This window comes from Leuciscus leuciscus (genome assembly GCF_965113295.1).
Source record: "Leuciscus leuciscus genome assembly, chromosome: 14".
In the NCBI taxonomy this organism is placed as follows: domain Eukaryota; kingdom Metazoa; phylum Chordata; class Actinopteri; order Cypriniformes; family Leuciscidae; genus Leuciscus; species Leuciscus leuciscus.
The window spans coordinates 34,503,838-34,527,944 of NC_138738.1; the positions used below are offsets into that span (position 1 = coordinate 34,503,838).

Consider the following 24,107-nt stretch of genomic DNA (forward strand, 5'->3'; position numbering starts at 1 on the left):
TGAGTCGCTCGCTGTGTGAGGAGAGTGAGTCGCCAGCTGAGGAAAGTGAGTCGCTCGCTGTGTGAGGAGACTGAGAGTGAGTCGCTCGCTGTGTGAGGAAAGTGAGTCGCTCGCTGTGTGAGGAAAGTGAGTCGCCAGCTGAGGAAAGTGAGTCGCTCGCTGTGTGAGGAGGCTGAGAGTGAGTCGCTCGCTGTGTGAGGAGAGTGAGTCGCCAGCTGAGGAAGTGAGTCGCTCGCTGCGTGAGGACAATGAGTCGCTCGCTGAGGAAAGTGAGTCGCTCGCTGTGTGAGGAGAGTGAGTCACCCGCTGAGGAAAGTGAGTCGCTCGCTGTGTGAGGAGAGTGAGTCGCCAGCTGAGGAAAGTGAGTAGCTAGCTGTGTGAGGAGAGTGAGTCGCCCGCTGTGTGAGGAGAGTGAGTCGCCAGCTGAGGAAAGAGAGTCGCTCGCTGTGTGAGGAGAGTGAGTCGCCAGCTGAGGAAAGAGAGTCGCTCGCTGTGTGAGGAGAGTGAGTCGCCAGCTGAGGAAAGTGAGTCGCTTGCTTGTGAGGAGAGTGAGTCGCTCGCTGTGTGAGGAGAGTGAGTCGCCAGCTGAGGAAAGTGAGTCGCTCGCTTGTGAGGAGAGTGAGTCGCCAGCTGAGGAAAGTGAGTCGCTTGCTTGTGAGGAGAGTGAGTCGCTCGCTGTGTGAGGAGAGTGAGTCGCCAGCTGAGGAAAGTGAGTCGCTCGCTGTGTGAGGAGAGTGAGTCGCCAGGTGAGGAAAGTGAGTCGCTCGCTGTGTGGGGAGAGTCAGTCGCCAGCTGAGGAAAGTGAGTCGCTCGCTGTGTGAGGAGAGTGAGTCGCCAGCTGAGGAAAGTGAGTCGCTCGCTGTGTGAGGAGAGTGAGTCGCCAGCTGAGGAAAGTGAGTCGCTCGCTGTGTGAGGAGAATGAGTCGCTCGCTGTGTGAGGAGAGGGAGTCACCAGCTGAGGAAAGTGAGTCGCTCGCTGTGTGAGGAGAGTGAGTCGCTCGCTGTGTGAGGAGAGTGAGTCACCAGCTGAGGAAAGTGAGTCTCTCGCTGTGTGAGGAGAGTGAGTCGCTCAATGTGTGAGGAGAGTGAGTCGCCAGCTGAGGAGAGTGAGTCGCTCGCTGTGTGAGGAGAGTGAGTCGCCAGCTGAGGAGAGTGAGTCGCTCGCTGTGTGAGGAGAGTGAGTCGCTCAATGTGTGAGGAGAGTGAGTCGCTCAATGTGTGAGGAGAGTGAGTCGCCAGCTGAGGAAAGTGAGTCGCTCGCTGTGTGAGGAGAGTGAGTACGTATACAGATCCACCGCTGGCATATCAGTGGGAAAGTGAGTAGCTAGGGACTATAGGATAGTGACTTCCCACGACAAATCATTAGTCCTATTTTTGGACCTTCCAGCCCGCCATACTATAAAGCCAAAAAAATCTATGTTACTTTAAACTAGCCTTGTATCTCTGTGAAGCCGCCTTGGAACAATCTACATTGTTAAAAGCGCTATATAAATGAAGATGACTTGACTTGACTGGCGGAGCGTCAAAGGAGGTGGTTAAATCATCTATGTCTGTACTGTGGGGGAGAAGGACACATAATCTCCAACTGTCCCGTTCGACCTCCACGCCTGATATGTTTTCGTTTCGGCAAAGTGACATGCAACCTGAAACAGAAGAGAACACGGAAACAAATATCACCACAAGCCTTCCCAGTCTGTCCATGTTTAAAGAGGCTGTGGTTGAATACATAGCTGGCTTCGTAGTCACAACAGTTACAAAGAAGATTCACTGCCTTACCTGTTTATCAGGACTCAGTGTAGAGAGCTCTTTCCAAGATGAGTTTGGACACACCCTCATCAACATGAAGTCCCGAGGTGGGGACTTATCAGACCATCAGACAGTGTCCTAAAAATCTGCAAAACAGCTGAGAGGTGTATTCAACAGCACTTACTCACAAGGCACATCTCAGAATTGGACAGCAAATTTAAAACCAGGCTATCCACACAGGTTCTGGAACTCCATGGGGGCTCTGCATTTAAGGAACTTGAGGCACACATGTTCAACATAGAACCATACAACAATCATATTTTCCTTCTCATTAAGTACAATGCAGACAGCTACACCAACATCAGGCTCCACTTCTGTCACGGAGTCAACAGAACCATCACTTACACCCACAGCAGTGATGCGCGGGTCAATGTATAAACAACCCGGACCCGACCGACGTTTTCAACTAACCCGCCCGCAACTCGGACCGCAAAAAAAAAGAAAGAAAATATTGTACCCGACCCGCTTCCTGACCCGCATTTTTTAAAAGTAGGCTAGTAAATGCATAGCAAGAAATACACATGACAAAGCCAGCACTTTGGTCATTATCTTTCATTATTTCGGCAACTTTGCTCTTTCTGTTTGTGTATTTGCGGAGCTTCCACTCCCCAGTCTTCACCTTTTCTCTTGCCGCCTCCATCTCTACCTGCAGACTGAGCTCGTGCGTCATCTTCGCGCCAGTTATTCAGCCAATAAAGTGTGGGCCTATGTATTTCATAGAAAATTGCATGTGAGCGGAGTGGAGCGGGAGCAAGCGGGCGGATCTTGGACAGAACGCAGAGCGGCATTTTTAAAAGGATGGAGCGTCGCCCTATTTCCCGCTCCAATTTCGCTCCGCGCACACCAAGATTCTGAAGCATGCTCAGTCAAGCCTGACTCAGTCTACTGTTGATGACTGCAAGATGGATTCTATTTTCAGTCAAAACTCGGCTCAATAATGGAGTTCAAAAAGTAGGCTACTTCAAAAAGGAAAATAAGAAGTCATACAGGTGTAAAACTAACTATTATGTGGTAGAAGAAAACGACATCGTTTCAGTCAGTAGGCCTAAAGATTAATTTTGGAATCTAAAAAGACACATCTCTCGAAAACATGCAGTGTGATATGTGAACACGCTGGGAAGAAAGCAAAAGGTTAGCAAATTGAATACGGTAACTTAAAGTGTAGCCTAAATTAAATACAGCGTAAAATGCAAACAATTGATACAAGCCCATTTAAATTTTAATCCTGCGCGCTGCGCACAAGTTCAGTTATAAGAATGTTGTCCTAATAGTTAATTTAGCCTAGGCCTACTTTTAAAACGTTTATGTATATTTATTTTATATTTTTGTTTATATAAATTTTATTTATATTATTAGGCCCATTTATTCGTTTTATTTTACAGCAGTTTGTGTGTACAATGGATATACACTGAGAAAAACAATAAGTAGAATTTACTCAATTTTTTTTTACTCAATTTTTTTACTCAATTTACTCAAAAATATTTACTTATAAGGCAAGTTTTTGCACGAATTTTTTTCAAGTAAATTTCACATTGATGGAAATTAAGTAAATCTACTTAGCTAGGCCGAGTAAAATTCACAAAGTGAATAAGTACCAGTGATGCGCGGGTCAATGTATAAACAACCCGGACCCGACCGACGTTTTCAACTAACCCGCCCGCAACTCGGACCGCAAAAAAAAAGAAAGAAAATATTGTACCCGACCCGCATTTTTTAAAAGTAGGCTAGTAAATGCATAGCAAGAAATACACATGACAAAGCCAGCACTTTGGTCATTATCTTTCATTATTTCGGCAACTTTGCTCTTTCTGTTTGTGTATTTGCGGAGCTTCCACTCCCCAGTCTTCACCTTTTCTCTTGCCGCCTCCATCTCTACCTGCAGACTGAGCTCGTGCGTCATCTTCGCGCCAGTTATTCAGCCAATAAAGTGTGGGCCTATGTATTTCATAGAAAATTGCATGTGAGCGGAGTGGAGCGGGAGCAAGCGGGCGGATCTTGGACAGAACGCAGAGCGGCATTTTTAAAAGGATGGAGCGTCGCCCTATTTCCCGCTCCAATTTCGCTCCGCGCACACCAAGATTCTGAAGCATGCTCAGTCAAGCCTGACTCAGTCTACTGTTGATGACTGCAAGATGGATTCTATTTTCAGTCAAAACTCGGCTCAATAATGGAGTTCAAAAAGTAGGCTACTTCAAAAAGGAAAATAAGAAGTCATACAGGTGTAAAACTAACTATTATGTGGTAGAAGAAAACGACATCGTTTCAGTCAGTAGGCCTAAAGATTAATTTTGGAATCTAAAAAGACACATCTCTCGAAAACATGCAGTGTGATATGTGAACACGCTGGGAAGAAAGCAAAAGGTTAGCAAATTGAATACGGTAACTTAAAGTGTAGCCTAAATTAAATACAGCGTAAAATGCAAACAATTGATACAAGCCCATTTAAATTTTAATCCTGCGCGCTGCGCACAAGTTCAGTTATAAGAATGTTGTCCTAATAGTTAATTTAGCCTAGGCCTACTTTTAAAACGTTTATGTATATTTATTTTATATTTTTGTTTATATAAATTTTATTTATATTATTAGGCCCATTTATTCGTTTTATTTTACAGCAGTTTGTGTGTACAATGGATATACACTGAGAAAAACAATAAGTAGAATTTACTCAATTTTTTTTTACTCAATTTTTTTACTCAATTTACTCAAAAATATTTACTTATAAGGCAAGTTTTTGCACGAATTTTTTTCAAGTAAATTTCACATTGATGGAAATTAAGTAAATCTACTTAGCTAGGCCGAGTAAAATTCACAAAGTGAATAAGTACATATAACTTGGCCTGTTAAATTATATTGAGTAATTTTTACTTACAAATCTGATATAATTAATATAATTAAGTAAAACCACTTGACATTTTAAATACATTTTACTTGTTTTATGCAGTGCTGGTAATTATTTTAAATTAAATTAAATGTTACTCTTATAATGTGACAAAATAATACTGTGACAATGTGCAGTTAAGAGTAATTTATTAAGAAATAAGCATCTACAGAAACCTATAATGACAATAATAACAATTCAGTGTGTTCGGTCTCTCTCTTTGTCCCTCTCAACGGGTTTACAGCAACGGAGGCACAAAGGACTGAATGCATTTGAGAAATATCCTGAAATTAAGGAAAGAGAGAGAGAGAAAAACAATAATCAGTAAACAGCAAATACTTTTAAATTAAAAGTTAATTAATTTGCATTCACATTATTCATTTAATTTATACCAAATCATTAAAAACATCCTGCATGACCTTACTCTCATAGTCATTTACACACATTAATGCTAACATGTGACACACAGCAGATATCAAGGCTATGAATTAGGAATTTGGGAGTACGAATTATTGTCATTTACAACGTGGTCACGATTTAGTAAAAGCAGGGACCGTATGCACGATTTAGCAAATGAATGAGGAAATGAATTATATTGTGCACGATGAGGGAACGAGAACCTTCTCACTGGCCTATTGTTAATTCGTGGCCAATGTTTTTCATCTATAAAGAAAATTGCACACAAAATAACAAATATTAAACAAAAAGATCATGATTTAAGTGACATATTCATGGTTTTTAGGCGTAATTACTGATAAATCGTGTAAAACGTAAAGTTTAAAACTGAGAAAAAAATGTGGCTAACGTCTACAAAGCTAACTCGTCATTAACCCTCTTGAGTCGGCAAAAGCGCCCGCGCGTTTTGCTCGATTATTTTTCACATAGCAGCAAATTAGACTTATACTCCGTCATTTTTGGTCATAAAGATTAAGTTACAGACTTAAGAAATATGAAAAAATAAACTGTTAAATGTCTACTTTTTCCACTTTCAATCGAAATAAAACATTGTGCTTTTGTAAAAGAAAGAAAATAAACAGGGTGCTTTCTGCCTCTGCGTCTCCCTGAACTTTTTTCTGGAGCACGTCTCTAAACTTACGAACACTAAACTTTTCAAATGTATAGCATGAAGTGATGACAAGACAATCGTTGAATTAATCAAAAAATCATTATAAATCCGTAATATAATGCAGTTTTTTACTGTTGCTTACCTGTCGAGAGCCGTTGGAGTGGAGATTCGAAATCCCTCAATCATCGCGTGTGTTCTTCTTTCTGCGCATGCGCAGATTCCTTTCTTCAAGGACTAAATTTTACTTGATTTTTTTTTATTTGCTTCAAGTACTTAATTAATGCATGTAAATATGCCAGAGAGTCAGAAGTCAATTTCACTTGTCTGTTGGATGTCTAATATTTACAAGTAAAAAATGAGTATATAATTAGGATTTACTTAAAGGGACATTGTGTAGGAATTTCTCCCATCTAGTGGTGAAATTGTATTTTGCATTCAAACGAATAATGCTCTCCAGCGCCTCACTTTTTCAAATGCGCGTTGCATCTACGGTAGCCGTTATGTACCTAAAAGCTATGACAGGATGTCTTATAATAGCACTTCGAGTTTTTCTTCGGGTGAACATGTTTGTTATTTAAAACAAACTGAAACTTGAAACAACGAAAAAAAGAATGTTACAGTGTGAACTACTGACTGTCAAAAACATTAACTATGGTAATTAGTAGTAATGCCTTCTTTACTCGTTATATTTTTTGAAGTATGTGCATTGTTAGATATCATCATCATCAGAGCCTTCTCTAACATTACTTTACTCAATAGCTGCTATTCATCAAAGAGCCTGTTTAACTTTTAACTATAAATGTTCGACTGTCTATAATAAAGTACACAACCAAGCAATGAAAAAAAAGCTTGTAATTAAGACTGTAACATTGACTTACCTGTCGAGAAGAAAGCAGGCAACTTCAGGGTCTCTTTTGAAAGCTTTCTCCTGCATTAGCTATCCTGACAGTAACCCTTGTTTTTGTAATCTCCGGTCACGTTTCCTTTTACGATCTATTTTGGACTTTTTCGACGACGAGGACTCCTTATCCTGTGACTCATATGTATGTATGAATGAACGGTGTATAAATAACCGTGCAGTGCAGCCTTTTAAACTTGCCGCGGCAGTGACAAGCGCCTCTCACTGCTCTGCTCCACCGCTTCTGCTGGCTTCAGTCACGTGACGCTGGTTCTGAACGAAACGCGTTGTGGAAACGCGTTGGCCTAGTACTTTTTGTCCCTCTCTGCTATTATAGTTTTTCAAGATGGCGGAACTACATGGAAGCCTCCGTGGACTTACCCGTCCCATGTATATAAAGATAATAAATTCTTCGTTTACGAGGATTAGTCTGAACATTGGCATAGGTATTTGTACACCATTGAGGGCATATTTATGAATAAAAATATAGATTTTAGATAATAAAATACCTAAAAAGCTACACATTGTCCCTTTAATATACTAAAGTTTTCATTTTTACAAAATTATTCTTAGCAAAAGATACATGATTGTTCCTGTTTTATTTACTTTGACATAAAATAATTTTTTACAGTGTAAGCCCATTTAAATTTTAATCGTGCGCGTTGCACAAAAGTTAACTTATCAAAATTCTGGCCTAATAGTAAATTTACTTTAAAAAAAATGTATGTAGGCTATATTTTTGTTTATATAATTGTTATTCATATTATTAGGCCCATTTATTCGTTTAATTTTACAGGACTTTGTGTAGGCTATATTCCTTAATTCTTACATAGGCCTAATTTGTCATTTGAAATAAAACATTTCTATTTGAAAAATGTTGTTGTTGCTCATTAGTTCTTTAGGAGGTAAGGCTGTGGTCTAAGCTACAGTAGCCGCGTTTCCATTACCCTTCAAATTGCGCAAATTGAAATTGCGAATTGAAAATACGCTTAATGGAAACACGTCAATTTCGCAAAAACTCCCATTTATCGCAAAAAAGTTTTTACGCTCTCATGAGGTGGTTTTTCAGGCAATTCGAAAAATGAATATTTCGCAAAACTGCAATGGAAACAGTTTTTGCGCATTTACAGTCACCTGACTTAGAAGACGCAGTGTGTTTGAAGTCCATGTATAGCTACGCAAATAATAATAATTTTATATTATTTTATTATAACATTTAAGGCTATATTTAGAAGAGGCTTTTATGCAAAAAAGGAACAAAGCTGAGCGTGGAGCGCGCACTGCATGGCACGGAGGCGCGGCCGCAAACACTTGCATTTTCCTATCAACAGTGGAAACAACTTATACTCTATCATTTCTGGTCAGACAGAAAATAATAATACATTATTCTCAACCACTTTTATTTGTGTAAACTCACAATAACAAGAAAATGCTGTGCTTTTGTAAAATAAAAGAAACAATCAGACGCACATGATCTCCGTAAACTGGGGCGCGAGAACTGAAACAAAATATAGCCTGTGTAGGCTAAAGCTTGAAATGTCCACTTTAAAACGAACAAATTCGAATCGAAAGCTAATACCTTCTGATTATGTAGGCTAATCCGTATGAAAGTTGCATTTCTCTCTAAAAGCGCATCTGATAACAGCGGAGATGGAGATGTGATTTTAGCCGACACTTAGAAAACAATAGTTTATTAATTATATTAATGGCTCTTCTCATTCAGCACTGCAGGAAATACATCAATTCCAGTTTCTAATTTGGCCTTAGAAAACCAGTAAAATCGACATGTTTTCCATATTAATTTGTGAATATTTTAAATGTTTAATAAAGGGGCAAAAAGTCATAAATAAAGCACAGCAGTTGTGTGTAGCCATGCAGTTCAAATTAAAATTTTGGTGTTCAACTTGTTTTAAGAAGACAACAACCGTTCATTTTTCGTTTTTCAATTAGGGGTTAAAAAAGGAAAAACAAATAGACACAAAAGTTGCCTACATGGATCATTTGGACAGAACACGAGACAGAATTATTTATTAAATTCATAAAAGAAACAATAATTAGCCTATAGGAATACTGGATTCTAAATCTCAAAGAAATGCCACAATCGGAGCAGAAATGAGGGCGAAACACCCAGAAACTCCTTATATGTGTCGTTCGGGGGTCTTTCCCTGCCATTAATGCTTGGATAACACGCCACGTCTCCTTCCATTAATAATAATAATAATAATGTCTAATGCGGTGGCTGTGATATTATAACCAACGTCCGTTGCCGTGATTTTTGGAATGACTTATCGCGAGAGAAAAAAAGACGTTTTAGTCGCATAACATCGGTTAATGGAAACGCCGTCATTTCGCAATAGTTTTTTATCGATATTTAGATAATAGCGCAAAACATTTGCGCAAATCTGTAATGGAAACGCGGCTACAGATATTCATGGATTTCATCCGGTCCCTTTCCACAGGTGTATTAATCAAGCACAATGCAGTCTGCATTCATAATCTAGGTGCTTGATTTTATACACCTGTGGAAAGGGACCGGATGAAACCCATGAATAGGCTAGATGTAGATTTTTTTTCCCCTTTTTGGAGCGAGCGGGGGGCGATTTGTGTGGAGCGCGGATCAAACTGCGTTGAGCGCTGATCGAGCGATAATGAGCGGAGCGGCCTGATGTAGCTTTGAGCGGGGGAGCGGAGGGGTGGACAGTTCCGTGAGCGATGAGCGAAGATTCTCACCGCTCCACTCCGCTTATGCTCTCTATACTACTATATAAATTACAAAGGTTTAATTGGCATTTTTATTTCAAACGACCCGACCGACCGCGACCCGAATATCATTAAAAATATGTTTGGATGACTCGTAACCGCGGGTAACCGCGGGTGACCGCAGGCACCCGCTCATTTCGGATCAACCCGCGCATCACTGACCCACAGCACCTGATCACTGCACTCCACCCACCAGATCACAGTCACCTGAGTTCTGATCACCTGCACATCTTGATTACACTCCCTATATCAGTGACTAGGCGCGTTTCCATTACAGATTTGCACAAATCTTTTGCGATTTGTTTTTCTAAATATCGATAAACTATTGCGAAATGACGGCGTTTCCATTAACCGATGTTATGCGACTAAAACGTAATTTTTTCCTCTCGCGATAAGTCTTTCAAAAAATCATGGCAATGGATGTTGGTAGGTTTACCTTTGCTCTTGCTTGTTGACTAATCTAGTTTTTACTAAACCTATGAATATTTATCTGTAGTTTTTTAGCAGCATTGTTGCTTTGAACGGTAAGTTTAGGGAGCTGCTTTCTCCGAATGGTTTGGGCCGCACGGAGCGACTCACTTTCCTCACACAGCGAGCGACTCACTTTCCTCACACAGCGAACGACTCACTTTCCTCGCACAGCGAGCGACTCACTTTCCTCAGCTGGCGACTCACTCTCCTCACACAGCGAGCGACTCACTTTCTTCAGCTGGCGACTCACTCTCCTCACACAGCGAGCGACTCACTTTCCTCAGCTGGCGACTCACTCTCCTCACACAGCGAGCGACTCACTTTCCTCAGCTGGAGACTCACTCTCCTCACACAGCGAGCGACTCACTTTCCTCAGCTGGCGACTCACTCTCCTCACACAGCGAGCGACTCACTTTCCTCAGCTGGAGACTCACTCTCCTCACACAGCGAGCGACTCACTTTCCTCAGCTGGCGACTCACTCTCCTCACACAGCGAGCGACTCACTTTCCTCAGCTGGAGACTCACTCTCCTCACACAGCGAGCGACTCACTTTCTTCAGCTGGCGACTCACTCTCCTCACACAGCGAGCGACTCACTTTCCTCAGCTGGCGACTCACTCTCCTCACACAGCGAGCGACTCACTTTCCTCAGCTGGAGACTCACTCTCCTCACACAGCGAGCGACTCACTTTCCTCAGCTGGCGACTCACTCTCCTCACACAGCGAGCGACTCACTTTCCTCACACAGCGAGCGACTCACTTTCTTCAGCTGGCGACTCACTCTCCTCACACATTGAGCGACTCACTCTCCTCACACAGCGAGCGACTCACTTTCCTCAGCTGGCGACTCGCTCTCCTCACACAGCGAGCGACTCACTTTCCTCAGCTGGCGACTCACTCTCCTCACACAGCGAGCGACTCCCTTTCCTCAGCTGGCGACTCACTCTCCTCGCACAGCGAGCGACTCACTTTCTTCAGCTGGCGACTCACTCTCCTCACACATTGAGCGACTCACTTTCCTCACACAGCGAGCGACTCACTTTCCTCAGCTGGCGACTCACTCTCCTCACACAGCGAGCGACTCACTTTCCTCAGCTGGCGACTCACTCTCCTCACACAGCGAGCGACTCACTCTCCTCACGAGCGAGCGACTCACTTTCCTCAGCTGGCGACTCACTCTCCTCACACAGCGAGCGACTCACTTTCCTCAGCTGGCGAATCACTCTCCTCACACAGCGAGCGACTCACTTTCCTCAGCTGGCGACTCACTCTCCTCACACAGCGAGCGACTCACTTTCCTCAGCTGGCGACTCACTCTCCTCACACAGCGAGCGACTCACTTTCCTCAGCTGGCGACTCACTCTCCTCACACAGCGAGCGACTCACTTTCCTCAGCTGGCGACTCACTCTCCTCACACAGCGAGCGACTCACTTTCCTCAGCTGGCGACTCACTCTCCTCACACAGCGAGCGACTCACTCTCCTCACAAGCGAGCGACTCACTTTCCTCAGCTGGCGACTCACTCTCCTCACACAGCGAGCGACTCACTTTCCTCAGCTGGCGACTCACTCTCCTCACACAGCGAGCGACTCACTTTCCTCAGCTGGCGACTCACTCTCCTCACACAGCGAGCGACTCACTTTCCTCAGCTGGCGACTCACTCTCCTCACACAGCGAGCGACTCACTCTCCTCACAAGCGAGCGACTCACTTTCCTCAGCTGGCGACTCACTCTCCTCACACAGCGAGCGACTCACTTTCCTCAGCTGGCGACTCACTCTCCTCACACAGCGAGCGACTCACTTTCCTCAGCTGGCGACTCACTCTCCTCACACAGCGAGCGACTCACTTTCCTCAGCTGGCGACTCACTCTCCTCACACAGCGAGCGACTCACTCTCCTCACAAGCGAGCGACTCACTTTCCTCAGCTGGCGACTCACTCTCCTCACACAGCGAGCGACTCACTTTCCTCAGCTGGCGACTCACTCTCCTCACACAGCGAGCGACTCACTTTCCTCAGCTGGCGACTCACTCTCCTCACACAGCGAGCGACTCACTTTCCTCAGCTGGCGACTCACTCTCCTCACACAGCGAGCGACTCACTCTCCTCACACAGCGAGCGACTCACTCTCCTCACACAGCGAGCGACTCACTCTCCTCACACAGCGAGCGACTCACTCTCCTCACACAGCGAGCGACTCACTCTCCTCACACATTGAGCGACTCACTCTCCTCACAAGCGAGCGACTCACTTTCCTCAGCTGGCGACTCACTCTCCTCACACATTGAGCGACTCACTCTCCTCACAAGCGAGCGACTCACTTTCCTCAGCTGGCGACTCACTCTCCTCACACATTGAGCGACTCACTCTCCTCACACAGCGAGCGACTCACGTTCCTCAGCTGGCGACTCACTCTCCTCACAAGCGAGCGACTCCCTCTCCTCAGCTGGCGACTCCCTCTCCTCACACAGCGAGCGACTCACTCTCAGTCTCCTCACACAGCGAGCGACTCACTCTCCTCACACAGCGAGCGACTCACTTTCCTCACACAGTGAACGACTCACTCTCCTCGCACAGCGAGCGACTCACTTTCTTCAGCTGGCGACTCACTCTCCTCACACATTGAGCGACTCACTCTCCTCACACAGCGAGCGACTCACTCTCCTCACACAGCGAGCGACTCACTTTCCTCACACAGCGAACGACTCACTTTCCTCACACAGCGAGCGACTCACTTTCCTCAGCTGGCGACTCACTCTCCTCACACAGCGAGCGACTCACTTTCCTCAGCTGGCGACTCACTCTCCTCACACAGCGAGCGACTCACTCTCCTCACACAGCGAGCGACTCACTTTCCTCAGCTGGCGACTCACTCTCCTCACACAGCGAGCGACTCACTTTTCTCAGCTGGCGACTCACTCTCCTCGCACAGCGAGCGACTCACTTTCTTCAGCTGGCGACTCACTCTCCTCACACAGCGAGCGACTCACTTTCCTCAGCTGGCGACTCACTCTCCTCACACATTGAGCGACTCACTCTCCTCACACAGCGAGCGACTCACTCTCAGTCTCCTCACACAGCGAGCGACTCACTCTCAGTCTCCTCACACAGCGAGCGACTCACTTTCCTCACACAGCGAGCGACTCACTTTCCTCACACAGCGAGCGACTCACTTTCCTCAGCTGGCGACTCACTGTCCTCACACAGCGAGCGACTCACTTTCCTCAGCTGGCGACTCACTTTCCTCAGCTGGCGACTCACTCTCCTCACACAGCGAGCGACTCACTTTCCTCAGCTGGCGACTCACTCTCCTCACACAGCGAGCGACTCACTTTCCTCAGTTAGCGACTCACTCTCCTCACACAGCGAGCGACTCACTTTCCTCAGCTGGCGACTCGCTCTCCTCACACAGCGAGCGACTCTCTTTCCTCAGCTGGCGACTCACTCTCCTCACACAGCGAGCGACTCACTTTCCTCAGCGGGCGACTCACTCTCCTCACACAGCTAGCGACTCACTTTCCTCAGCGGGCGACTCACTCTCCTCACACAGCGAGCGACTCACTTTCCTCAGCGAGCGACTCATTGTCCTCACGCAGCGAGCGACTCACTCTCAGTCTCCTCACACAGCGAGCGACTCACTTTCCTCAGCTGGCGACTCACTTTCCTCACACAGCGAGCGACTCACTTTCCTCACACAGCGAGCGACTCACTCTCAGTCTCCTCACACAGCGAGCGGCTCCCTTTCCTCTGCTGGCGACTCACTCTCCTCACACAGCGAGTGACTCACTTTCCTCACACAGCGAGCGACTCACTTTCCTCAGCTGGCGACTCACTCTCCTCACACAGCGAGCGACTCACTTTCCTCAGCTGGCGACTCACTCTTCTCAATTTCACTTAAATGACAATTAATAGGTCATTTTCATTGCCATTTAAGTGAAATTACTGAACTTAAATATACAAGCTTGATAAAAATGATCATTCTAGAAGAAAATTTCAGATGGCACTTAGAGGCTTTTGCATCTGAACTCTTCAAATGTAAAAAAAAAAAAAATTTGCAATGAGAATCAATTTAAGATTATTGGTTCAGAATAAATGACTTTTACAACACAAATTTAACTCAGTCATGTAGCCTACATTGGCCAAATATTATAATAAAATCTCTACCCTTTTCAAGTACTGTATTGGTGCAATAACTAACTACTTCAGTAAAGTTTTACATTTTTGTGTTGTAAAAGTCATTTATTCTGAACCAATAATCTTAAATTGATTCTCATTGCAAATTTTTTTTTTTTTTACATTTGAAGAGTTCAGATGCAAAAGCCTCTAAGTGCCATCTGAAATTTTCTTCTAGAATGATCATTTTTATCAAGCTTGTATATTTAAGTTCAGTAATTTCACTTAAATGGCAATGAAAATGACCTATTAATTGTCATTTAAGTGAAATTGAGAAGAGTGAGTCACCAGCTGAGGAGAGTGAGTCGCTCGCTGTGTGAGGAGAGTGAGTCGCTCGCTGTGTGAGGAGAGTGAGTCGCTCGCTGTGTGAGGAAAGTGAGTCGCTCGCTGTGTGAGGAAAGTGAGTCGCTCGCTGTGTGAGGAAAGTGAGTCACTCGCTGTGTGAGGAAAGTGAGTCGCCAGCTGAGGAAAGGTAGCCGCTCGCTGTGTGAGGAGACTGAGAGTGAGTCGCTCGCTGTGTGAGGAAAGTGAGTCGCTCGCTGTGTGAGGAAAGTGAGTCGCCAGCTGAGGAAAGTGAGTCGCTCGCTGTGTGAGGAGACTGAGAGTGAGTCGCTCGCTGTGTGAGGAGAGTGAGTCGCCAGCTGAGGAAGTGAGTCGCTCGCTGCGTGAGGACAATGAGTCGCTGGCTGAGGAAAGTGAGTCGCTCGCTGTGTGAGGACAATGAGTCGCTGGCTGAGGAAAGTGAGTCGCTCGCTGTGTGAGGAGAGTGAGTCGCCCGCTGAGGAAAGTGAGTCGCTCGCTGTGTGAGGAGAGTGAGTCGCCAGCTGAGGAAAGTGAGTCGCTAGCTGTGTGAGGAGAGTGAGTCGCCCGCTGAGGAAAGTGAGTCGCTCGCTGTGTGAGGAGAGTGAGTCGCCTGCTGAGGAAAGTGAGTCGCTCGCTGTGTGAGGAGAGTGAGTCGCCAGCTGAGGAAAGTGAGTCGCTCGCTGTGTGAGGAGAGTGAGTCGCCAGCTGAGGAAAGTGAGTCGCTCGCTGTGTGAGGAGAGTCAGTCGCCAGCTGAGGAAAGTGAGTCGCTCGCTGTGTGAGGAGAGTCAGTCGCCAGCTGAGGAAAGTGAGTCGCTCGCTGTGTGAGGAGAGGAGTCGCCAGCTGAGGAAAGTGAGTCGCTCGCTGTGTGAGGAGAGTGAGTCGCTCGCTGTGTGAGGAGAGTGAGTCGCCAGCTGAGGAAAGTGAGTCGCTCGCTGTGTGAGGAGAGTGAGTCGCCAGCTGAGGAAAGTGAGTCGCTCGCTGTGTGAGGAGAGTGAGTCGCCAGCTGAGGAAAGAGAGTCGCTCGCTGTGTGAGGAGAGTGAGTCGCCAGCTGAGGAAAGTGAGTCGCTCGCTGTGTGAGGAGAGTGAGTCGCTCGCTGTGTGAGGAGAGTGAGTCGCCAGCTGAGGAAAGTGAGTCGCTTGCTTGTGAGGAGAGTGAGTCGCTCGCTGTGTGAGGAGAGTGAGTCGCCAGCTGAGGAAAGTGAGTCGCTCGCTGTGTGAGGAGAGTGAGTCGCCAGCTGAGGAAAGTGAGTCGCTCGCTGTGTGAGGAGAGTGAGTCGCCTGCTGAGGAAAGTGAGTCGCTCGCTGTGTGAGGAGAGTGAGTCGCCAGCTGAGGAAAGTGAGTCGCTCGCTGTGTGAGGAGAGTGAGTCGCCAGCTGAGGAAAGTGAGTCGCTCGCTGTGTGAGGAGAGTCAGTCGCCAGCTGAGGAAAGTGAGTCGCTCGCTGTGTGAGGAGAGTCAGTCGCCAGCTGAGGAAAGTGAGTCGCTCGCTGTGTGAGGAGAGGAGTCGCCAGCTGAGGAAAGTGAGTCGCTCGCTGTGTGAGGAGAGTGAGTCACCAGCTGAGGAAAGTGAGTTGGTCGCTGTGTGAGGAGTGTGAGTCGCTCGCTTGTGAGGAGAGTGAGTCGCTCGCTGTGTGAGGAGAGTCAGTCACCAGCTGAGGAAAGTGAGTCGCTCGCTGTGTGAGGAGAGTGAGTCGCCAGCTGAGGAAAGTGAGTCGCTCGCTGTGTGAGGAGAGTGAGTCGCCAGCTGAGGAAAGTGAGTCGCTCGCTTGTGAGGAGAGTGAGTCGCTCGCTTGTGAGGAGAGTGAGTCGCTCGCTGTGTGAGGAGAGTGAGTCACCAGCTGAGGAGAGTGAGTCGCTCGCTGTGTGAGGAGAGTGAGTCGCTCGCTGTGTGAGGAGAGTGAGTCGCTCGCTGTGTGAGGAGAGTGAGTCGCTCGCTGTGTGAGGAGAGTGAGTCGCTCGCTGTGTGAGGAGAGTGAGTCGCTCGCTGTGTGAGGAGAGTGAGTCGCTCGCTGTGTGAGGAGAGTGAGTCGCTCGCTGTGTGAGGAGAGTGAGTCGCTCGCTGTGTGAGGAGAGTGAGTCGCCAGCTGAGGAAAGTGAGTCGCTCGCTGTGTGAGGAGAGTGAGTCGCCAGCTGAGTGAGGAGAGTGAGTCGCCAGCTGAGGAAAGTGAGTCGCTCGCTGTGTGAGGAGAGTGAGTCGCCAGCTGAGGAGAGTGAGTCGCTCGCTGTGTGAGGAGAGTGAGTCGCCAGCTGAGGAGAGTGAGTCGCTCGCTGTGTGAGGAGAGTGAGTCGCCAGCTGAGGAGAGTGAGTCGCTCGCTGTGTGAGGAGAGTGAGTCGCCAGCTGAGGAGAGTGAGTCGCTCGCTGTGTGAGGAGAGTGAGTCGCCAGCTGAGGAGAGTGAGTCGCTCGCTGTGTGAGGAGAGTGAGTCGCCAGCTGAGGAGAGTGAGTCGCTCGCTGTGTGAGGAGAGTGAGTCGCTCAATGTGTGAGGAGAGTGAGTCGCCAGCTGAGGAAAGTGAGTCGCTCGCTTGTGAGGAGAGTGAGTCGCTCGCTGTGTGAGGAGAGTGAGTCGCCAGCTGAGGAAAGTGAGTCGCTCGCTGTGTGAGGAGAGTGAGTCGCCAGCTGAGGAGAGTGAGTCGCTCGCTGTGTGAGGAGAGTGAGTCGCCAGCTGAGGAGAGTGAGTCGCTCGCTGTGTGAGGAGAGTGAGTCGCCAGCTGAGGAGAGTGAGTCGCTCGCTGTGTGAGGAGAGTGAGTCGCCAGCTGAGGAGAGTGAGTCGCTCGCTGTGTGAGGAGAGTGAGTCGCTCAATGTGTGAGGAGAGTGAGTCGCCAGCTGAGGAAAGTGAGTCGCTCGCTTGTGAGGAGAGTGAGTCGCTCGCTGTGTGAGGAGAGTGAGTCGCCAGCTGAGGAAAGTGAGTCGCTCGCTGTGTGAGGAGAGTGAGTCGCTCAATGTGTGAGGAGAGTGAGTCGCCAGCTGAGGAAAGTGAGTCGCTCGCTTGTGAGGAGAGTGAGTCGCTCGCTGTGTGAGGAGAGTGAGTCGCCAGCTGAGGAAAGTGAGTCGCTCGCTGTGTGAGGAGAGTGAGTCGCCAGCTGAGGAAAGTGAGTCACTGGACTCGGAGCTGAGATGTTGAACTTCCTGGCCGAGCTCATCACTGTCTGAACGAAGCTGCTGAACTGTTCCTCCACTTTGACTAGAGCTCAGCTGACAGTGCAAAGCTGAGATGGTCTCCTGCAAAAGTTTTGTACAGTTTAAACTGCAATAAAATCATCAAAATGATGATATATCACAATTGGAAGAAAAATGCTTGTACAAAGTAGACAGAAAAAACAGATCCCACACTGGATTTTTGTCTGACCTGCAGCTTCTGAATGTGCTTTTGATGTGCGTCGATCTCTTTAAAGCTGTTTCTGCACAATATTCGCTGCTTCTTGGACCACATAGCGCTTTTGACCACGTCTCTCAGTGGTAGCAGGGGTCTGTAGAGTTGAAGAAGACACCACCAGAAGCTTTTGTTGCTGAAAACTCTCATCAGAGACCGAAACTTCATCCAGGTACTGCTTCAGATAGGTCTTCAGTCGTTCATTCTCCTGTAACTGAAGCACTTTCTCTCGCTTCAGACACATACGGTCAAGCTGAACCTTGTTGTAACGTTGCCAAAACTTCCCAAGAGAAGAATAGTCCGGTACTAGCTGTGGACAGAGGATAGGACAAGGGGAGAAAAGTCAAAAGACAACACAAAAGACATACTGAATTTAACAGATGACTAGAATAATGCAAAAGAAATGCTACTACACATCAAAGAAATGAAACTGCATGAAATATCTGAAATGACTTCCCCAAAAGCGACATATATCTGAGTGAAAAAGGATGTCCATTGAGAAAATAATGATTTTCATTTTTCTATCTGGAATTAATTGGATGGTAAAAACCGGCCACTCCATGTCAAAACGATGGCAGATTTGAAAGCAAGTTTACAGTGGATTGTGGGAGTGTGATTTTAATAAACCTGAGTGAGTTTCTCATCCGCCGACTTCATGGCATTGGCTTTCTCCTGACTCAGCTCTTCTTCACTCAATGATGATTTGTAGAAGGGCAGAACCTTCTCATGCTCCGTCTCCATCTTACTGCACACCTCAGAGAGACGCATCAACCTTTCCCCCTATGGAAGAGACAGAATGGGTGACTGATTGGATGTTGAGAGTATTGCTAATATTAATTCATTTAGTTCCAGAATTACATAATCTCTACTTCCAATAAATATACAAAATGCATCCCTGTTGCAAGAAAAAATATATATTTCTGGTCTACTAATGATACAAGAGACAGTTTCTCCTGTTTCAGCTTGACTGAGATATTAACTAATAAGGATGTATCTAAACTAAATAAAGTAAGGCATAAAATGCTTAAATGTTAATGTATCATTAAAAGACATTCTGTGTTCTGATATGGTTTTGCATGTAGCATGAAATTATGATGTTTTTGGTATGTCCACGATTCTCATTTTAAGCATGTAAAACATTAAATATAATAGATTTTAAATGTTGGTCATCAAAGTTATTGGCCAGAGGGTGAAAATACTCTATTAAGCAATCCAAAATTGCATCTCACCAAGTTCCAACATCCTTGTTGATCCTGGAACAACTTTCCAATCAACCAATCAGATTCAAGGGCTAGGTTTACAGTTAATGTTATAACAATGGTAGGGGTTTCTAGCCCAGACAGCAACAAAGTGTCGGCCCAGATCTTGTTGCAGGATTAACAAAATATAACTATTACTTGAAGGCATAAAGCAGTTGTTTGGAAAATGTTTAAAAAATAAGTTTGAATGTGGGTGTAATAAATTTACCAAAGCTACTGTCTCCTGTAGTTTTTTAACAGCATTGTTGCTTTGAACGGTAAGTTTTAGTGAGCTGCTTTCTCCGAATGGTTTGAGCCGCACGGAACTGGACTCTGAGATGTTGAACTTCCTGGCGGAGCTCATCACGGTCTAAACGAAGCTGCTGAACTGTTCCTCCACTTTGACTGGAGCTCAGCTGACAGCGCAGAGCTGAGATGGTCTCCTGCAAAAGTTTTGTACAGTTTAAACTGCAATAAAATCATCAAAATGATGAAATATCACAATTGGAAGAAAAATGCTTGTACAAGGTAGACAGAAAAAACAGATCCCACACTGGATTTTTGTCTGACCTGCAGCTTCTGAATGTGCTTTTGATGTACGTCGATCTCTTTAACACTCTGTTTATTCTTGACATTCAAAGAGTTAAATGCGATGATTTGGTCTTTGGTGGACTCGTTAAATTCGTGTGAAACCTCCTTCATGTCTTGCCACAGTTTTTCCATAACCCCTTTGCTCTGTTCTTTCACTGTTTGATTTTCCTCTTTGTTCTGCAGAAATAAAACCAACAACATATTATTATATCATGTTTTTTTCCCCAACTGCTAACATTCTTTTGTCCAATCTGTAGTCACATTTTCAAAATGTCTAAAGTCATTTTCACAAAACTCTAAACTCTGTATGGCCGCCTTGGTCAGTGTGCTCCCTTACCTCTGCTCCATTGGTGATCATTAAAGACTAACTATCATTAACTCCTACATAAATTTGTATATTTGTGTAATCTGTATTTTTGTAATCCATGAGAACATCTATTTATATTTGAATTGCACTGCATATTTTAGGTTAATGCAATAATTATGATTTTGTAAATCAAGACTCTAACTCTTATTATATTTTTAAAAAGAATAATAATTTGACCTTTGCTCTAGCTTGTTGACTAATCTAGTTTTTACTAAACCTATGAATATGGCACTATGACAAATTGCTGGTGATGTTCCTCATTTGTAAGTCATTTTGGATAACAGCATCTGCCAAATGAATAAATATGAACATAATAAAATCAGTACCTGATTTTTAATTTGATTGCAATTGCTCTCGTAGTCACGTCTCGCCTCACTGTCAATATCAGCGTAGTTCTTTTCCATGGATAACATTACATTCTCCAAATTCACACTCTCCTGCTGGTGCTGTGAAAGAATCTGCTCCCTGGAATTTAAAAGAAATAACATACAGATGATGCTGCATTGGCTCAATCCTTTGCAGTGCATTTTCATGTCCCCATATAGATCTTTTTGTATAGAATATTATACCATTTTTTGTGAGAAATCCTGCTCATGACATCACTTTTGGTGGGAAAACAGTGTAAACATCGTTGTTAGTAATACTCTTGTGAATTTAGCAGTGTTTTATGGTATTAGTTGGAGTTTCTTGCATTAAATGACATAAATGCTTATGATAATATCAATATTTCAATAGATAATCAGAAAATATGCAAATTCAACAACAAAATTTAAATGAACTTCAAGCTGACACCCTCGAGTTTACTTCTTTTTTAGAGCTAGGTTCAATCCTGTTGTTAAACTTGTGGTTAAAGTTTATTACGATAATCCACTTTAGACATTCTACTAATTAATTTGCAACTACATGTCAACTAACTCTCATTAGAGTATAAGTAGACTATTATGGGTTAGTGCAATATGTTAACATGTACTTGCAAAGTTACTCTAAAGTTATTCTAACTGCGTCTAACTATGGTTGAACAGTCAACTTGCTCTCGAATGTTGAACACTGACAGACTGGTTTTGACCATTCCAATATGGCGGACGGCTTACGTATAGTGGCCCACTGAAATGGCCGCTAATGAGGCATTTATGTATATCTGTGAAGTCTACTCTTAATGACTGTATGGCAAGCCTTTTTAGCTTAAATTGTACCCAGCGTTACTCGTGGTAATTGCATTTTTCTAGTAAGAATTCAATTAGAGAGCTCTACAATTCAATTCTTACTAGTAGCAATTCCAATTAGAGAGCTCTACAAATGAATTTTTACTCGTCATATGTCTCCATTGACTTCCATTCATTTTTAATTACGGAGCTCTACAATTGAATTATTATTAGTAACAATTCCAATTAGAGAGCTCTACAATTGAATTATTACTAGTAACAATGCAATTACGAGTAACGCTGGGTACAATTTAAGCTAAAACAGCTTGCCATATGACTGCTGGTTGACATGTCGTTGCAAAGATACTTACATTTATAGTAAGTAGAATGTCCAAAGCGGACTATCGAAATAAAGTGTTACCTAACCTTCTTGTCATTGCATAAATAATAAAGATAATTAAAAAGTTTAAGTGCCCGAGCTTGACCTGAGTTTATTTCTGAAATTCTGGTATACAACCAAAGCATTGTCATTTTCTAAAGTTAAAAGGTATATCCTAAAAGGAATGACCCGATTTAAATTGTCAAGAACTGGCAAACTGGCCAAATTCACACCCTTGAAAACAAAACACTAACTTTTGTGTTATTGTTTGTGTTTACCTCTCAGTATTATACTCTGAGCTAAGTTCTTGGAGTCTGGTGTTGAAGTTGAACTCTAGTTCTGCCAGCCAACCCCTATGAAGCCCTAACAGACAGTCCACGTTCTGCAGATGAGAACTGCGCGCCATCTCTGACTGCTGCTCCCTCTCAGACAGATCAGCCACCAAACTCTGTAAAACACACACACACACACACACACGTTTGTTACTCCCAGACTCTGTAATGAAAGCTATAGAATTTAAAACTGAGAGGCAAGTCTATATATTTTATATAGTCACCTTAATGATGTTGTCTTTGTGGTCGAGGACTCTCTCAAAGCTCTGGCTGAGGACTGAGATGTCATTGCGTAGCTCTGCTGTCTTGGTCTGTGTTAAAACAGCACGCCACTGCTGCCGCAGCTTGTGTTGATTCAGATTGGTGTTCCTCTCCTCTTTCTGCAGTTTATCCTAAAAAACAAATCATTTCCGGTGCAGAACGCCATTGCCTGAGTGTTTTTTTGTTTTTTTTTTTTTACAATAGCCAGGACCACTCTCTCAATACTTAGCTCACTTTTTCAAAACTCTTCACACAGTGCAGTGAGCACAACAGCAGTTTATGTGGGCCAAACTTTGGATCATTTATCATTGCTTTGACACAAAATGCGTTCGATGATTAACGTTACATCTTTTAATTTGCATGTTTATGTACTCTTTTCAAAACTTTTCAAAACATAATACAAAAATGAATAAGACAGTATTTTGCTATATTTCTACAGTAATGCCATATTGAAATATATTCAGAATCTAACAAATGAAATACTATCAGAACAATTAGATGTAACGTTAACGTTAGCTGAACACCTACACAAGTGTTAGTCTTTCAGTTTCATCACCATCTAACGTTATTCTAGACAAAAGAGACTAACTTAAATGTAAACATTGACCTTGTCACATAAACAAACTGCCTTGAAACGATGTGTTGTTGAAAAGCACTATACAACTAAAAGACCTGACTCAACGATTTCTAAATCTTAAATATTTACTTCAGCTCATATATATATATATATATATATATATATATATATATATATATATATATATGTCAGTCGCTCAAACACAATTGTCACACCTTGAGGAATTGGGTGAGCATGTCCTCTTTTCTCTTGGCCATATCCTCCTCAGCTTGAGTCTTTGGCTGCGTGTACAGCAGTCTCTCCTCTGTCTCCTCTGTCATCCCGTCATGTTTTCCACCTCCTTTCTTCCCTGCTTTTTTAGACATGTTTGCTGAATGTCTGTGGATCACAGATTCAAAAGTACTCAAAAAAGAAGATGTATTTTATTACACAAAACCAGAACTGGCTTGTCAAACAGAGAGAAAGATAGACAGAAAGACAAACAGACATACAGATAGATAGATAGATAGATAGCCGTGAAGACCTTCGTTAAACTTTTTCCGTCAAGTAACTTAACGTTAAGCAGTAGAAATAGAAAAAGATACACAAAACGTGTCCATTTTTTATATTTACAATTGTGGATGGTAAAAATAATTATATTTTATTATGGATACTAGCATTATTTCCCATCGTCTTACCGTGTGATGTCCAGATTTCTGTCACCAATAAAGGCGACTGCACTGCCACATAGAGACAGAGCGCAATGCGTCATAATCTGAAGACCACGCCCACCAAGGGGGAAGACCTGGAGCCGGTAGATCTACGCCCCTAGCAGTTTTACGCCCCTGGCAGTTTTACGCCCCTGCTGTTCCTGATGCGTCCAGTAAAGGGATATGCTGCGAAATAACACCATTAAATCGATGCTCAAAACTTACACAATAATAACCGTCCAGTTCATAGATTTTGCCCGAATTTGTGGTTTTTGTTAATTTAAATATTAAACGTTTTAGTATAAATCTGCACTGCACTATGGATTAAAATATCTCTAGATATTAGGTTGGGCTTCACTCAGCCTATACAGAAGACTATTTGTTTTCATGAATTAAAAAATAACACACATAGTTGGATCAGATGACAAGTAATGATATATGACCTACTATAGAATAGTTAATTGAATATTGAATACATTAATATTGAATAAATAGTAATAATAATAATACTAATTAATAATAATAGAATATTCACTGTATGTTTTTATACAGGAGACTGAGTGAAATATGTTGTTGTGAATTTATATAAAGTTACAATTAGATATTAAACATATTTAGCCCATTAGACATACAGCACCGTGTAATCATGTGGATTCTCAATTAAATATCTGCTGTACTATTCACTTAGTCATCATACAGCTACAAAACAGTGTCCTACATAGCATTTTATGAAGACAAACACAATTTATCCCTTTTCTAAAATTCCAAGGGCCATTTATAAGAAAGAGACAATATTTTTG

The 24,107-nt window shown here is 44.0% G+C and overlaps 1 protein-coding gene across 2 annotated transcripts; it reads right to left on the minus strand.

Annotated features, from left to right (window-relative positions):
• Window positions 1–1,286: 1,286 nt before the first annotated feature.
• LOC309513870 (dynein regulatory complex subunit 2-like) lies at window positions 1,287–23,311 on the minus strand. 2 transcript variants are annotated; one of them, XM_082189957.1, is made up of 8 exons: window positions 23,296–23,311; window positions 22,834–22,996; window positions 22,005–22,172; window positions 21,727–21,896; window positions 20,254–20,392; window positions 19,540–19,737; window positions 19,199–19,412; window positions 1,287–1,643 (listed from the first exon to the last, which is right to left on the minus strand). In XM_082189957.1, the coding sequence occupies exons 2-7, from the start codon at window positions 22,981–22,983 to the stop codon at window positions 19,224–19,226; spliced, it is 1,014 nt and encodes a 337-aa protein (XP_082046083.1). In that variant the 5' UTR covers window positions 22,984–22,996; window positions 23,296–23,311; the 3' UTR covers window positions 1,287–1,643; window positions 19,199–19,223. The 2 variants fall into 2 exon arrangements, with proteins under 2 accessions (XP_082046083.1, XP_082046082.1); XM_082189956.1 differs by lacking the exon at window positions 1,287–1,643 and adding an exon at window positions 18,373–18,511.
• Window positions 23,312–24,107: the final 796 nt, after the last annotated feature.

Bases quoted from the DNA above. Each gene is read 5' to 3' on its own strand.
- LOC309513870 (XM_082189957.1), bottom strand. From the start codon at position 22,983: ATGTCTAAAAAAGCAGGGAAGAAAGGAGGTGGAAAACATGACGGGATG. The intron at 22,173-22,833 runs GTGTGACAATTG...TTTGTTTTTTAG, and splicing joins TGCTCACCCAATTCCTCAAG to GATAAACTGCAGAAAGAGGA. The intron at 20,393-21,726 runs GTAAACACAAAC...TTTAAATTCCAG, and splicing joins TCAGAGTATAATACTGAGAG to GGAGCAGATTCTTTCACAGC.